Raw genomic sequence first — 16,274 nt, 5'->3', positions numbered from 1 at the left:
CCTGTTATCTTTCAGAGCAGCCTTTTCCAGCCACGGGTATTTTTTTTTCCAATGTCAGCCAACTCTTCAATTATCTGATTACTGGTATGACATAGGTGTTAATGGCCTAGATCTTATTCTTGCTGTTCAGCTGACTCTTCAGTATCTGCAACCCCCTCTGTAGGTATTAGTTGGCTGTAACTGACCTATGAGCTGCCGCTTTATACCATTTTCCTGAGGAATCCCCAGGTATGGTATGTGTATTTGTTTCAGACATGCATAAGAAGCTACATGAAGGAACATCTCACGGTTACATATGCAGGAGTCTTAAGCGGCAGAGCTTATATTTAATCCTAGTCCCCCTAAATTTGACTAAAATAGTTCAAAACATTGGAGATTAGTGTGGCACTTCTTTCAGTCCAGCCACAAAGGAAGTGACATCACAAAAAAAAAGCATTTGTCTTGACTCTTCAATTGTGAGCATCTTTCTTCATGTAGATATCATTCACCCACACCTACCTACACAATCATGCGGCCACGCCAAGGTGGCAACTGGAAGTGTGCCATTGTGTTACGGTTTGTTTGATACACGTGTACCAATCCGTGACCCCTGTATCAAACCGTTCAATACAAGAACACATATTGTTGCACCACTAATATCCAGTATATATACATATAAATACACATTTCATAAAAAATGTGAAAAAATTAACCTTGCAGCTGGACCTTGTTTTCAGGGCTCTGAACCAGTACAGAGCTAACAGAGTCAAGGTTGTCATAGTTACTGCATCCAAGGGGACCTGTGCGGGTTTCTGTCACCTGGGAAACAAAAAAACAAAAACGTCAACACTAAGTTTACCCAGCTTTCTATTCTATTAACAAACAAGTTAAACACTGATTTCAATCTTTTCTACAAGGAAGAATCATTGGCAACAGAATATATGAGCAATTATGTAAAAATGTGTGTTTCCTACAATGAGGAAACACACATTTTTTTTGCCTGAGGAAGGCTTCTATGCCAAACATAAACGCCTGGAATTAGAAGTTGGAGTCTTGCATCAAGACATTCATCTTGTTAACAGACAAACTACACATCAATAAGGTGCAGATGTATCATTTAAAAAATTTGACTTTAGGGAATCTCACGGTGAGGAATAATTCTGTGTGACACAAATACAGTATCTCCCCATTGTGTGTTGAGTTTCCATTATATGATTTTGTAAAGTATAAATGTGCACAAGATGGTTTACTCTGCAAAATGTACGTATGCGTGGTGTGCTGCTGTTATTTTTTTAAAGTTAATGCATATGGTAATAATAATGCACATCGTTTTTGTCTTAATCTCTCATTGAGGATGTTTCAGTTGAACTTTGGCACAGTGCCACTTCAGCCCAGCAGCCTCTTTGACTTCATTTACAACAGGAGAGCTTTGTTTTTTTTGTCTTGCTTGTGACATGGTGTGCAGCACCTTTAACTGATTCTCATTTTTCTTTCTTTGTGGTTGCGAGACAGCACACTATGTTCAGCCACTTGTCCTGATCATGCTTGTCGGGGCCCAGTTGGTGTAAAATGACAGATGGATGAGGTAAAACAATGACGGTCAGCCGATCTGTAACAATCATAAACTGTGGAAGGCCTTTAGAACTCAAATTAGTTGCAGAGAAAAATAGCACTGAATAGGATCTCCTAATCATCAAGGAATGGTCTAAAATTGTTAAAAACAAACACACAAGATCGGGGATAGGATGTGTGAGAAAACTGTAATTTTATTGTAAATCTTTTCAAATAATATTTCAATCAAATCATAAATCCCCTGTGCCCTTCATGCGCCCTTCATGAATGCTGACATGAATGTCAGGAAATGAGATACAACAAAGGCACTGACAACATCTGAATATTGGAAATAGAAAAAGTAAACTATACGCTACACCGTATGGCAAAACACTGACTAATGACCGGAGCGTTCAATTTCCGGTTTGCAAAGTAGCCTCTATTATAATACAAATAAGGAATTAATAATGCATGCTGTGACATTATTGGGCAAATGTTGCCCAGCAAATGGTTGAATTAGATCATTAAAGTTCTATCGTGCTTAAGTAGTGTGAATATTTATTTAAAGTGCTGGAATTAAAATATTGTAGTAATTCAAGAAGGGAACAAATAACATACTGACTATAACGTACAATTAACCCTGAGTTTTTGTATGCTACAATTTTTATAGGATTCAGTTTTCAGTTGAATTTTTCAGTTTTGTCTTGCTTTTTGTATGCTTTCCTGGTTTTCCCAAAATAATGCACTTAACAAACCGTGAAATGGTCCGTGAAATGAACACCCAAATGAACCACTATACACGTTTCTGATAAATAACCCAAAATGGGGCCAAACTTTCGAGTACCAGCAATTTAACAAAGAAGGTAAAAAAAAATTTGAATTTGATCTCAAAGCCTGCAACAACAATATATTCCATAAAGTCATCATTTATAATTATTTTGCATTGTTTTCTGCAAGTAAAACTATAAATGTTGTTGATAAACAGATTAATTAGATTTACATTATTTACTATGGGAAAATTGTCTTGGTTTTTCAACATGTGGTGTTCGAAAGGAATTAATGACGAAAACCGAGGTACCGAGGTAGTGTAATTTCCAAAAGGCAGTGAAAATTTGAATAATGAAATGGACAAGCCAAATGTTGTTCAGCACATGGCTAAATTTGATCATCAAAATGATACCATGCTTAAAGGAAAACTTTTGGGGAATTTTTCCCATCATTAACAATTCTGATGTGAGACATGAACACATCTTTCTCTTTTCTGTGCATCCTAAATATTAATAAGTTGTTTGCATGAGGCAGCTAATAATACATGTACCGGGGATTCACCTATACCAACTATAAAGCCATCTATTAAAACAACCTCCCACAACATGCTATTTATATATGTACATGCTGTGACTATGTAGTAACAGGCAAATTCATGAAAACACTTACAGTACTTTTTGGTATTTCATCATTTTAAGCATTACCGGAACTTCTTTCCAGGGCTCACAAAGCGCCACTTCTGTCAACAGCAACAGTGTGTTTGTGACCACGAATCATGGCAGACCAACTTCATTACTTTTACTCCCCCCAGGCAAAGAATAACACTGCTGTGTGCTAGGCAGATACAGCTATAGTAAATATGCAGAACACTTTATGTAAGTTATACACTGGAGTTTTTTTAGAAGGCTTTATAGGCAAAATAGGTGACTCCCCAAATTTTTAGCTTTTTAGCTGCCTCATGAGTGCTGTTATTTGCTCTTTACAATGTTCACATAAAGATTGTAGATGATGGGCATTTTTTTAAAGGGTAATTTCTCCTTTAAAGCAGTCTGAACATTTGCAAAGAAGAACTGTGCAGTAAGACAAATTTAATCATCAAAAAAATAATTATTCCAAAATTCCAGTAATGGGTAATCTAATTAACTCCTATTCCAAAAGCTACAACACAGTTACCAATTGTGCGGTGTGTTCTTCAATGTAGCCACAACTTCCACGTTGTCTCTTTGTCCTCTCCACACCCGCACATCACTTCATCATTCTCCACCAATCATATGCATGGACATTGGGACTTAAAAAATCAACACATAACACAACTCAGATATTCAAATGTTCTTCAAACTGGTAACATAATAATTACAAAAAATATATATAGGTAGGAGGCGGCACGGCGGTCTAGTGGTTAGTGCGCAGACCTCACAGCTAGGAGACCAGGGTTCAATTCCAACCTCGGGCATCTCTGTGTGGAGATTTGCATGTTCTCCCCGTGCACGTGTGGGTTTTCTCCGGGTACTCCGGTTTCCTCCCACATTCCAAAAACATGCTAGGTTAATTGGCGACTCCAAATTGTCCATAGGTATGAATGTGACTGTGAATGGTTGTTTGTCTATATGTGCCCTGTGATTGGCTGGCGACCAGTCCGGGGTGTACACCGCCTCTCGCCCGAAGACAGCTGGGATAGGCTCCAGCACCCCCGGTGACCCTCGTGAGGAAAAAGCGGTAGAAAATGAATGAATATATAGGTAGGAATTAGCAATTACATTTTTAAGAAAGTAACTAGTCACTATATCTATAACTGACAAATTATATGTACAAGCCAAATAGCCAGATTATGGATATCTGATTTACTCTGATTAAAAATATATTGTACTCAGTTATTACAATATTCTGATTTTGATTATGTTTATGTCTATCTGTTTATATGAGTTCTTTGTACTCCACTGAATTGAATGTTAAATTTGCCTCTCAACACTTCACATTTGTTCAAGAGGTATGGATCTAACTCGAAGAGCACTCCAGTTATGTTTACTGGAGAAAAGGTCAAACAATTGACTGATGATTACGAGCCAAGATCTCAGATAAATAGGGAGTCGGTTTCATCACATGTACTCTTGTATCGTGTATCACCATGCAGAAATATCCATGAAATCACATTCATTTTAACAGTGCTCAACATACTGTTAAGGCACTTTCTAATGGACTACAAAAATGGCAAAACATTAGTAAAGAAAACACAATATATCCTGTTTTGAGCACATTGATCACTCTATGGTTTGACAATTAACTGTATGATGTTAAATTAAGCAATTCATTCATATTTCCTTGAGCCCCTCTATGTGGATTATGTGACATACTGATGTTTCAATATATTTTGTTATTATTTTGTATTTTTGTAGACAGCCAGAGCACTATCAACTTTAATTTAAGCTGTAGAGTCGTTCCTCTACACTTTGTGGTTTGAACATTACGCCCTCACTCCTTTGTGTTTTTTCAAAAGTTAATTAATAGATGGCCCCTGTTGACCAGCCTATTATTAATTAAAAATATGCATATTAAGCAAATTTGCTTAATTTGAATAAAATAAAAATGCTGACCTGAATTAAGCATTTTCAAGCATAGGCATGCCTAAATGAATTTAAATAAATTGCATTTGAATGAATTAAAGGATCTTGGGCTACACTTTGGACGAGTGGTTTGCGCGCAGGCCACACAGCTACAAGACCTGAGTTCGATTCCACCCTTAGGCATCTCTGTGTGGAGTTTGCATGTTCTCCCCGGGCATGTGTTGGTTTTCTCTGGATATTCCAGTTTCCTCCCGCATTCCAAAAACATGCATGTTAGGTTAATTGGGGACTCCAAATTGTCCATAGGTATGAACGTGAGTGTGGTGTCAATGGTTGTTTGTCTATATGTGCCCTGTGATTGGCTGTCGACCAGGCCAATCACCTGAGGACAGCTGGGATAGGGCCCAGCACGTCTGCGAACCTCGTGAGGATAAGCGGTATAAAAAAATGAATGAATGAATAAAGGATGTTGATGAACTGTACATAGTCTATGATGGTGGAAATTGTCACTAGTCACACTGGGGCCCGATGAAATCCGTTTTTGGGTTAGTGAATAAAATTGAATTAAATGAAAAATGAAAAAAAAATCCTTATATTTATTTATGTAATACATTAATGAACATTGTTGCCTGGTGATTGAGAAATAGATGTAGCATGTCTGCTAACTTTTCCAATGGCATGTCAGCCTCTGCACACAGCATACCCGTGGTTTGATTAAGCAACATTAGTCACAGATGCAATTCCAACTGCATATGAACGATTTTTTTTAATGACACACTTCTTTTGTTTACACAAATGGGGGGTAAACGGCACTCATATTCAGCTGGACGGTCACAGTGTGTTCAGTGTATGTGGAGAATGACCGTTTACAGTTAAGACGAGCTGTGTTCAAAAATATGTTCCTTACATTAAAGGGGACCCATTATCCTTTTTCCACTTTTCTGACCTATAGATGTTGTTAATGATAATGAGGTTTGCACATTTGGAAGTGAGCCGTGAAAGGAGTTTGAGATTGCTCTGAACACTCACTTTAAAGATGATTGGAGGGGTGTTATTGTATGTTGAGAGGTCTCCAATAATAATAAAAACTGCCTGTGTCGTAAACTAGTATTCTAGGCTTTAACTATGAAAATATTTGAATTATCAATAAGTAATCCTACTTTGCGGATCAGGTCTTTAACCAATTAACCGCAATAAACAAGGGATGACTGTATTCATTTTTGTGTGACCTCAGGGTCCAAGGTTCAGCATTTCTATGATGTCTTTTATTTTGTGTTTTCCCCTTCTACCAGTTGTGTTTTTTTTTTGTTTCCTTTAAGTAACCCCTGTTTCTGGTGTCACGCAATGCCACGAGTCGCACCTGCTGCCTATCATTAATCAGCACCCTATTCAGTTTGGGAGACTGCGACAGGAAGATGTTGGATCGTTCTTGCTTGTCGAGTGTTTCCTCATGTCTCTGCTGGTTCTGATGTTCCCTGGAGCCCTTCTTCACACCACGATGCTCTATGTAATTATTGCTGTCTGGCTACCTGCCGTGTAGCTTTGTCTGTCATTATATGGTTGAGCTCTATCGCTTGTAGCCTGTTGCCATTTTTTTCCTTTTGGACTACATTTTTTCCTGTATCATTGTTGTTAGTTTCATCTAGTCTGTAGGATCTGATTTGGATTAACTTCATTAAAGACTGCTTGAATATTTTCTTATTTCTTATTACAGACTGTTCTACTTTTCGGCTTAATGGTTAACAGATTCAGGTGATGGCCAAAGAAAGCAAATTCCTATTGTTAGACATTTTAGTATCATAGTCAAACGATGCTGGGACAAAATTCTATGTTCATGAATGTTTGTTTTGTCTGAAATATGTTCTCCCCATAAGACAGTTGTTTTTCCACTCATGCACAGGAAAATAAAGTTTGTATCAAAATTGTCTACCTGCTGTTATAGTCTAGACAGCAATCTCTAAATCGCAGAAGTGATGTCTTGTAATGTGTATTTCTTTTCCATCAGCAGATGGTACAACTGAGACTCAATACTAGATATCAATAATAAACATTTGAAGTTGTTTTTCTTCTGGAAAAAAGGTCTCTATTCAGCCACGTGTCTTCTTTTCAAGATCCCAGATTTCCACAGTCATCTTTCAGTGCGCTGTATCAGTAATGGGCATTCCTTGCAAAATGAGCTTCAATTTCACCTTTGCTGTGCATTGCCACTCTCCATCCTTCCTCCTCTTTGATTTTAAATGTATGCAGAGAACGCTTAGAGGGATATGTTCTGCTACTGTGTGGGTCATTGCCCCGTGGAAATGACACACAAGAGTGAGGGAATTATTCCCTTTTCACTCGTTTCTAAAAGCGATGGAGGTGAATCGCTGTCTCATATGCTCTTTGCACTCCACGGCTGTCAGTTACGGCAGATGACTGCCTTTAAAGCACATGTGTCAATGGAGGGCCGACACAATGCAGGTTTTCTCTTTGACCAGTTTTTCCAGCAGGTGATTTAATTGATGAGCTCATTCCCTCAAATAAAAGGAGGTGTTGATCATTAAACTCATCTGCTTTAGTGACTGGCTATAAAGAAAACCTGCACAGTCATGGCCCTCCAGAGCACGAGTTTGACATCCCTGCTTGAAAAGCGTGAAGACAAATTATTTCTCCTTTTCTCTATCCATTCCTGTTTGTAGCTACAAAAATGAATACATTCTAGACCATGCATCATTTTCTGCTCCTCAGATGTGCCCACCAAGCAAGCAGTGTGTGAGATCCGACCTTCTCTAACAAAGTACAGACACAGCACTGATATACATTCTACAAGAAGGCTGAATCAGGTTCCACTAAAGCAGCCAACACATCACACGCTGAATGTGGCTGTGTTCTGAGGAATGAAACAGGCAGAAAGGAGGGTCACCCTCTCCTCTGTCACCCTAATTGCGCTGTGCTACCTGAAGGTGACAACCGGTGGCAGTAACCTGTCACCGGCACTGTTTCACAAAATGCATTTATCTTCCCTTCACCATATGTGCTCATCAGTGCTTCCTGCTGACTCAGTGTGCTGCTGGAGATTAAATCTTATCATGAGCACACTGATAAAAAGCACCATCTTCATCCTGTCATTCTTAAAGTTGCCATTAAAGTAACTGTTCAGAAACATCATTCCAAAAACCAGCATGCTTCTTTCACTGCTCATCTTTGTCTCTCTCAAATCCCAGAGTCAATCACGGACAAACACTGAACATCGATTCCCTTGTTAACAGATGATGTCAACATCAGTAGCATGAGGATAGGATACAGCAAGACACATTATGTCATTTGTCAACCTAGCAACGTGTGTTTACGTGAGACATTTCTGTGAGTAGTTTCCATGTAACTCCAGATGACAGTAGGATGCTTCTGTGATCTTAAATTACCAGAATTATGTATTCTGTAAACGCTTTCAATTCAAGACAGTCCTTATCATTCACTGAATAGAGCTGCACCAAGCCTATGCCATTGCTATTCTTGTTCTTTCACATTGGTGAGGATTGGCTAATATGACAATACAACCACATTTTTTCAACTTCAGTAATATGTTCAATATGCTATTTTTTTAAAGAAGCGTGCGATTTTAAATCAACACTTCCAAGGGGTGGAATGACACGCTGTAATCATGTTTAAATATTTTCAAAATCCTGGGCTCATGGACTTAATAGCGTTATGTGATTTAGGCACGTGGTAATTAAACCAACAATAAAAAAAAAGAATAGTGAGGACATATTTTGTCTTCAAAAACTGTCAACATTATATTTATATGGTTAGCTTTCACACCGAACTTGAATGACGACAAAACATTTATGAAATGTTTGCTAAATGCTTAAAGTGTTTTGAAAAAAGCATCCTAAAGTGTCAGAAATGCTATGCAAAATGAGATGAGTGCATATATGAAGGGAATCCTGAGGCCCTTTTATTTTTGTTTTTCATTTATATTTTTAAAGACTAAATGGGTGACATGTCTGTTGAGTATGCCAAAAACTGGGATGTTTTTGAGGAATTGTGTACAGATCCTTGGGGCCATGTATTGCAGAACATGGGGTCGTGCATTACCACGCTGCACAGTAAGCTGAGGGTCGTAGAGGAATGTCAGAACAATCAGCCACAGGATCTTATCACAGTATCTGTGTGCATTGAAAATACCATCAAGAAAATACACCTGTGTTTGTTGCCCATAACATATGGCTGCCCACCCCCACATGGGCCTCACATAGGTGTATTTTATTGATTGCATGTTGAATGCACACATACGTATATCATGACAAGGTATGTTGGGCCCATTGTTGTGGTATTCATCCACGTTTGATGCAAATGGTGATCATAGTGGATATCCCTCCGTACAGTTAAGCTCCAAATTTCCGAGTGGCCTTTTATTGTGGCCAACCTAAGGCACACCTGTTCCCTGGATAAATTATGAATGTTCACTAACACATACTTCTGAACAATATTTGAGAGAGATAAGCCTGTTGTGTACAAATCGTTGAGTTCAGCTCTTGAAAAATGTGAGCAAAAACAAGTGTTTGTTGCATTTATATTTTTGTTGAGTGTATTATCTAGTATGGATTTTGCACACATCCATTAATTCCCCCCCAGGAGAACACGGTTTTTGTATGCCATCTGTAATTTTTTTGTTTTTCATTTCCTGTCACCACTGTGGGGTTGTGACTAAACAAAACTGACATATCAACGAGTGTCTTCATCCTCACCCACAAGGTATTTAGTCAAGCATTTGGCCATTCATTTGGACTAAGACTAAAAAAAAATATATAAAAATAAAAGAAGCAATTTCAAGAGGGCATCTGCAATGGCTCTATTAATGTAAAACAAACTGTAAAGGCAAAGCTATGGAGTATTGTGGCAAAGAAGGTCATAAGATCATGATCAGATCTCCCCCAAACCTTTTACAGCAAGTAAGATTCCAAACCTGAATAATACGGTAGGTTTCTCAAAACTAATAAAAAATGGTTTCACTAGTGTCACCTCCTTTACAGTTCAAAACAATATGTGTGTTAGGCATGTCTCGCATGAGAAGACCTAAAAAAACATCTCAAGAACCCATGCCAAATGTGCACAGAATGAGGGTGATATTAGTTTGAAGTAGAAATTTTTAGACATTTTAAGATTCCCAGGACTTGTACCTGAATGAGCTCTTCCTCTGGAATTCACTCTATTATTACCAAATTTGAATGTTGTCATACTGGACAAATGGGACCATCTGAATTGTTGACCTTTTTGAGGTTGTATGGGAGTGGCATTGTGTCAAATATTGATCAATCGTCATGAAACATGAAATGAAAACTCTAAAGACGCAGCTCCACAAGGTCAGAGCTTGGCCAAATGTGTTTGTGTGATGAACGTATGCTGACTTTCTTAATAAATCACAGCCCCGTAATTATTGCTTGTGTCCGGAGTAAAATAGTCTTACCTTGATGGCAGTTGAGGCGATCTGGACATGATGCAGTTTTCGCAGGGTGCTCTCCCTGTCGATGAAGTACGAGGCAGCCAGCTGGTGTAGAGCCTCAAGAGTGACAGTGGATGAATTACTTGAGTAATCGCTCACCTCTCCTTTTTTGCTGAGTTTTCGCTTGTCAACAAATATTGTCAAGGCTTCTTCTCCTGGACAAAAAGAAAAACAAATGTAAATTGGTAAACACTTTAGTTGCTGTTGTTTTCTTTAAACTCCTTCATTATAACATTCAATATAACTTTAATAACCACCATCTACTGAATTCCAGTGAAGGCAGATACATGAACATAAATACTAGATAAAAGCAGAAGAGTAGCCAGTAATGACAAAAAATTGAAAAAAGCCTGGATAAGTACAGCATATTTCTCCCTATGTCACGGACTTGGATAGCCATTGATCTCAGAATGCAGTACCTGCAGTATTCTCTTTACTTTGTGTGCCCTCAAGCCCCTGCACATCATGTTTCACATTATAATGCAGTGTCCACATCATAATGCTGTGTTAATGCTTCCGTTTTTCTTCCTCCCCCCACAATTCTGACTCTATCGTTGAAGGGCACCTACTTAATATCACAATTCATTTATTAATTTAATGTGTCCATCTGTTTTTGGAATGCAGATACTATCCACTGAGCAGCATGCAGACATACTGTATATCTGGCAGCAATCCAATACAAACTCCTCACTTTCCTATCATACCACTATGTATTGGCTGAGGGCCAGAGAGCTCAGGCGGCTAGTAGTTGCATTACATATGCAGTGACGAACAATGGTAACCATGTTCAAGCCAAGAGTGAGGTCTAAAATAATTGACAAGTGTTTCTACTTTGCAAAAGCTTCCTGAGCTTCTTTTGCATTTTCAACTGCAAGTCCAGAAAAAAATGAGCAAAAACAATATGGCAAAGATTTGGGGTTTGGTAAGCCCCACATAGACATTCAGCAAAAAGGTAGCCCTTGTTTTACGAGGTTTCGTGCTCTAAAGTTTTGTTGTTACGAACGTATGCCCATAAATTAATGAAAAATGTAAATATAGTCCAGAAATACCAGACTCACTCTCGAACTAGCACATGACGGAAGAATACGGTATGTGCCCACACCTGGGCTGAGCAAAAACAACTTATTGTTATATTATTATTATTATAAGCTTATTTAAGTTTTTGCACTTGACAATATCTTATAAGCATTAAGCAGGCTCCTCTGGTGGCAATGTGCCAAAGAAAAGTAATAACCATGAAAGTGAAAATGAACATCATAAAAAGCTAAGAAAGAGGAGAAACTCCCACCGATATTGGCCGAAGGTGTTTGCTCATTTGCATAACCTTAACGTTTAAAAAGCAGTGTTATTGTTTCAATCAATATTTTTATTTAGTGTTTTTATTACGACAGTTGATGTCATTCGTGCGTTCTGTGTACAGCATGAGTGACTTAAAGTGGTCATGACACCAAAACACAAATCTTGTTATTTTGCACAGCAAAAATAACAGTAGGCATATTTCCTGTGTTGACCCTTTTAAAAACATTTTTGCCACTGAAAAACAACCCTGTCAAAGACTGGAGAAGAAGGAGGAAGTGATATGACCTTAGGAACCCTCCCTCTCGGAACTACAGTCGTGGTCAAAAGTTTACATACACTTTTAAAGAACATAATGTCAAGGCTCTCTTGAGTTTCCAGTTATTCCTACAACTCTCATTTTTCTCTGATAAAGTGATTGGAACAGATACTTCTTTGGCACAAACAACATTCATGAAATGTGGTTCTTTTATGACTTTATCATAGGTTAACAGAAAAGGTGACCAAATCTGCTGGGTCAGAAATATACATACAGCAACATGAAGTAGTAATGTTGATGTCTTAGAAAGTTGTGTACAAAAATAACTTTCATAGCATGGCCTCTTAACTTCTTGTGAGTGATTACGGACCTGAAAAAGCGAATCATTGACTTGAACAAGTCAGGAAAGTCACTTGGAGCCCTTTTAAAGCAGCTGCAGGTCCCAAGAGCAACAGTGCAAACAGTTGTTTGTAGTATATTTATAAGTATATATATTTGTCACTACCATGATCGGGAAGATAATGCAAGCTATCATTTGCATACATTGCTTTCATCTTGTTGATTGTCTGTATTCGTTCATTGTATGGCAGGCTATGCTGGAGCACTTGAGCAGATAAAGTTAGCTTGTTTACATTTCATTCTACTGCGTGAATGGTGCGTCTTCTGTATATATCCGGCACATCATGTGCCTCAGATAAAGGAAAGTTTGGGACTGAATGTGTATTACCGGAGGATGCTTCTACCATCAGCTGTCTGGACTATCTTTCCTCGACTCAGACCGGGATTTGCGAGTGAAAGCACAATATATGAAGTTTGTGGCGAATTGCACCAAGGTGGCACTGAGTAAATCGGATTTTTTTTCTATTAGATATATTTTACGGATTAATATGTGTTTTCATGACAAATTTAAAGCTCAGCTGAACAGGGACCGCTATCACTTGTCTTGTATCTTGTAGTCTTTGCAGAGATGTTGAAGTGTCAATCGCTGCCAGTCAAAAAACAAACCAGTTGTGGTTGATTTTTTTATGTGTGTTATATCATATTCTCAATGAACTGTTCTGCTCTGGCTTTTTAAACTGATGTAGTGCCAGTCATTCTGTAAATGTTGACAAACTAATGTATACATGTATGTGGGAACAATGTATTAATAACGTATTAATTTATCGCAACACAGCATCAGTATGGTGATGTGGCCGAGTGGTTTGCATGATGTCAGGAGATAGGGAAGACCTGGCTTCAATTCTCTGCTTGGGCATCTCTGTGTGGAGTTTGCATGTTATCCCCGTGCATGCATGGGTTTTCTCTGGGGACTCCAGTTTCCACCCACATTCCAAAAACATGCTAGGTTAATTGATGACTCCAAATTGTCCATCAACTGCAACAATGAGTGTGAATGTGAATGTGAGTGTGAATGGTTGTTTGTCTATATGTGCCCTGTGATTGGCTGGTGACCAGTCCAGGGTGTACCCCTCCTCTTGCCCAAAGACAGCTGGGATAGGCTCCAGCACCCCCCACAACCCTCGTGAGGATAAGCAATAGAAAATGAATGAATGATTAAATTAATCTTTTTTGTGTGATTAATGTATGCGTACCAGAGCAAACACGCCTCTCTGTCATGACAGCAGACGGAAGCATCGTGGAGCATCCGCACACATTCACAAAGTCTGGCACTCTTTTATAACTATGGTTCACAGTTGTATCACAAAAATGTTTTATTAAGTGAATACGTTTAATTTGTATTGCTGTTTTCAAACATTTTTGATGTCATGAGCACTTTGTGTTAATTTAGGTGTGATTTACGACTTACTAAAACAATGCATCATAGGAACAGAATTAGTTTGTAACTCAACAACCACCTATACTGTATACCATGGAAGAAATTTCATTACTGCAAAAGATAAACATTTTTCAACATATGTTTACCTCCAAGTGTAGCTGATAACAGGAAGTGAGTACCATACTTCCTAATCAGGTTGTCAGTGATCATCTGGTTGGTGGGCCTGCGGCCGAGGAGTCGAATATTCCTGATGAACTCCGATGTTAAAGGTAATGGAGACTCTGAGAAATCTCTTCTTTCCGCAGCCAAATTGTTTACCTTCCATCTCCCAAACTCCCTGAACATAAACACAAATCGACATCAAATTTCACAGTATTGATCGAACAGATTTTTGAGAAGCAAACATTAGCTTGACTTCTCACTTCATTGAAGTACTAGCCAAGGTTTTATAGTGAATGAATGCAGAAAAGGCCAGTGTCCTGAAATGTAAGAGTTGGTGTCATTAAAGTAGTATAATGAAGCAAATTAGCATTTGCATCCCTTCTATACAATGGTACTTTATCACTAAATTATTTGCTCAGTAAGTGACATTAATGATGAGAAAAGTGTGACAAAAAGAGCATAATCTATTGTGACACTGCTAAAAAGGGGGGATTACAACATGGAAAAAAACACAAATCTGAATTGTATGAAATGTCATATGCCACGAGACAAATGTGTTGTCCTAATACAAAGCTGACAGATGTTTCCCTATAGCCCCGTAATGGCAGACCTACTGTACATGAACACAAGACATTGCACACTGGTTATATTGAGAGTGTATTTTGCAGTGACAGGAAACACTGTTTTCTGCCCATGACAAATAAATATGTTTATTTTTGTATTTCCAGGCTTGGACAGTAAATTTTACTGTGGTGCCACATCTGGCCAACATACTCTATTACTGATTTACAAACTTCAAATGCAGAATTGTGTATTGGTTGGGATTTCTGTTGTTATTTTTCCAAGTTATGTTGATGGAATCCGTAACAATGGTTTGGACATACATTACAAATTTATGACACTTGATTTATGGCCTTAAACTGTAAAATGCAATGTTCTTATGATGATAGCTCAGACATTGGACAGTATTGGATTGCTTTATGTAATTTTGCATACTCTGGAATCATTGAATTTGTGTTAGTTTGTCTTCAGTAGAAACAATACATATGCAGTCACAGTAGATGGTTATGATCACTTTAAAATGCCTTATGTACAGAATTCTGAACAATGCACTGCACTACACACTGTTATAATTGCAGGGTAATATTTGATAATTTTTACTTCATTTTTTGGTGGGAAATAACACAATCAAAAGTGTAAAATGTAGTTCTGTAAACTGATACTTTGTCTCTACTCTAATCCTGTTACTCAATTGTAATCAGTAACAGGATGCTGTGCCTTGGCTAGTGATGATCGATGGTACAAGTGTGGCCTTTTGAAAGGGTGTAGCTCACATTAAACCAGGAGTGATGAAGAAAACTCAACCACCCATATGTTAAAATGAAAGAAATTGTAAATCCAATAGGGTATAAAACAGTGCACAGAAATTAAAGTGCAAGGGTAATAGGGGAAATCTACCAATCTGTCACTTAAATTTTCAGAAATTAATAATTTTGTAGAAGATGATACTGAGTAATCCCTAAGCAATGATAAACATATTTGTAGCTGTACATATACGTACGTCCATACAGTAGTAATAGTAAATGAATATATGCTACATGTTGACCTTTTTTCTAATAGTGTAATCAGTCTTAGAGTAATATCTTGCTCACATATGTCTAGTGACGTGATTGATCTTTCCCAGGTTTCATGCCGTACAACATAAAATGACCTCTTCAAAAGGGACACTGTGTCTCTTGAGTTACACACTGCAGCGTGAAAGCACTATTCAAAGCCACAGCACGTCCTGTGCAACAAGACGAATACGCCGAGAGGGCGTGAACAGAAGAGTGTGAGAGGAGAGAGAACAGGTATAGAAAGAGAATTCACAAATCCCCAAATCCCCACTGTCGTCCGTTTTCTACAGTTATCATTGACTTTGATAAGCTAGCACTGTCTTATCTCATAGCACCAATAGGCCAAATGGTTTGTCCTGAAGGTAGAAAGGGAAATTAAATGGGTTTTACCAAAGCTGATTTACAAACAGCTAAGTCATTATTATCACTTTCATTGCACCAACATCACTTTGATCCCTTTCTACTTTTGGTGTCACCAGCAAAGTTGTTCAGTACAACTTGTTCAATTTGATACATTTAATCCAAGGTCATGGGTTTCCTTTTCTATTACCGATTAAGAACTTGAGAACAATTAAACCAATACAGGAACGGAATTGAGAATATTAAAACAAAGACTATTCCATTTTTGATTCTGCTTAACCATTTGCTATTTATTCTATTCAATTCTCTTATTGATTTTTGTGTGGAAATGAAGTAACATGACCTTACAAAACCAATAGTGAGGACATGAGAGGCCCACAGCCGAGGGCTCACTGATGGGTTGCCAGGAGATTTTGAAAAAAAAAAAAAAAAAAAAAAATTATGTTTCAACAAAACACAATTA

General features: G+C 38.0%; 1 protein-coding gene across 1 annotated transcript in view; it reads right to left on the bottom strand.

The window, feature by feature from the left end:
* Window positions 1–16,274, bottom strand: part of LOC131129795 (BMP/retinoic acid-inducible neural-specific protein 3-like) — a 45,313-nt gene that overhangs the window by 8,418 nt on the left and 20,621 nt on the right. Inside the window, exons 3-5 of the mRNA XM_058073662.2 lie at window positions 13,820–14,010; window positions 10,306–10,496; window positions 693–798 (exon numbers count right to left, since the gene is read on the bottom strand). Coding sequence (XP_057929645.2) covers window positions 693–798; window positions 10,306–10,496; window positions 13,820–14,010 — 488 coding nt within the window. The remainder of the gene's footprint in view (window positions 1–692; window positions 799–10,305; window positions 10,497–13,819; window positions 14,011–16,274) is intronic.

The sequence above is a fragment of the Doryrhamphus excisus genome, linkage group LG4 (genome assembly GCF_037039965.1).
Source record: "Doryrhamphus excisus strain RoL-2023G ecotype Guam linkage group LG4, RoL_Dexc_Guam_v1.1, whole genome shotgun sequence".
Taxonomy (NCBI): domain Eukaryota; kingdom Metazoa; phylum Chordata; class Actinopteri; order Syngnathiformes; family Syngnathidae; genus Doryrhamphus; species Doryrhamphus excisus.
The sequence above is the reverse complement of the archived record's forward strand: the minus strand, read 5'-3'. Positions and strand labels throughout refer to the sequence as shown.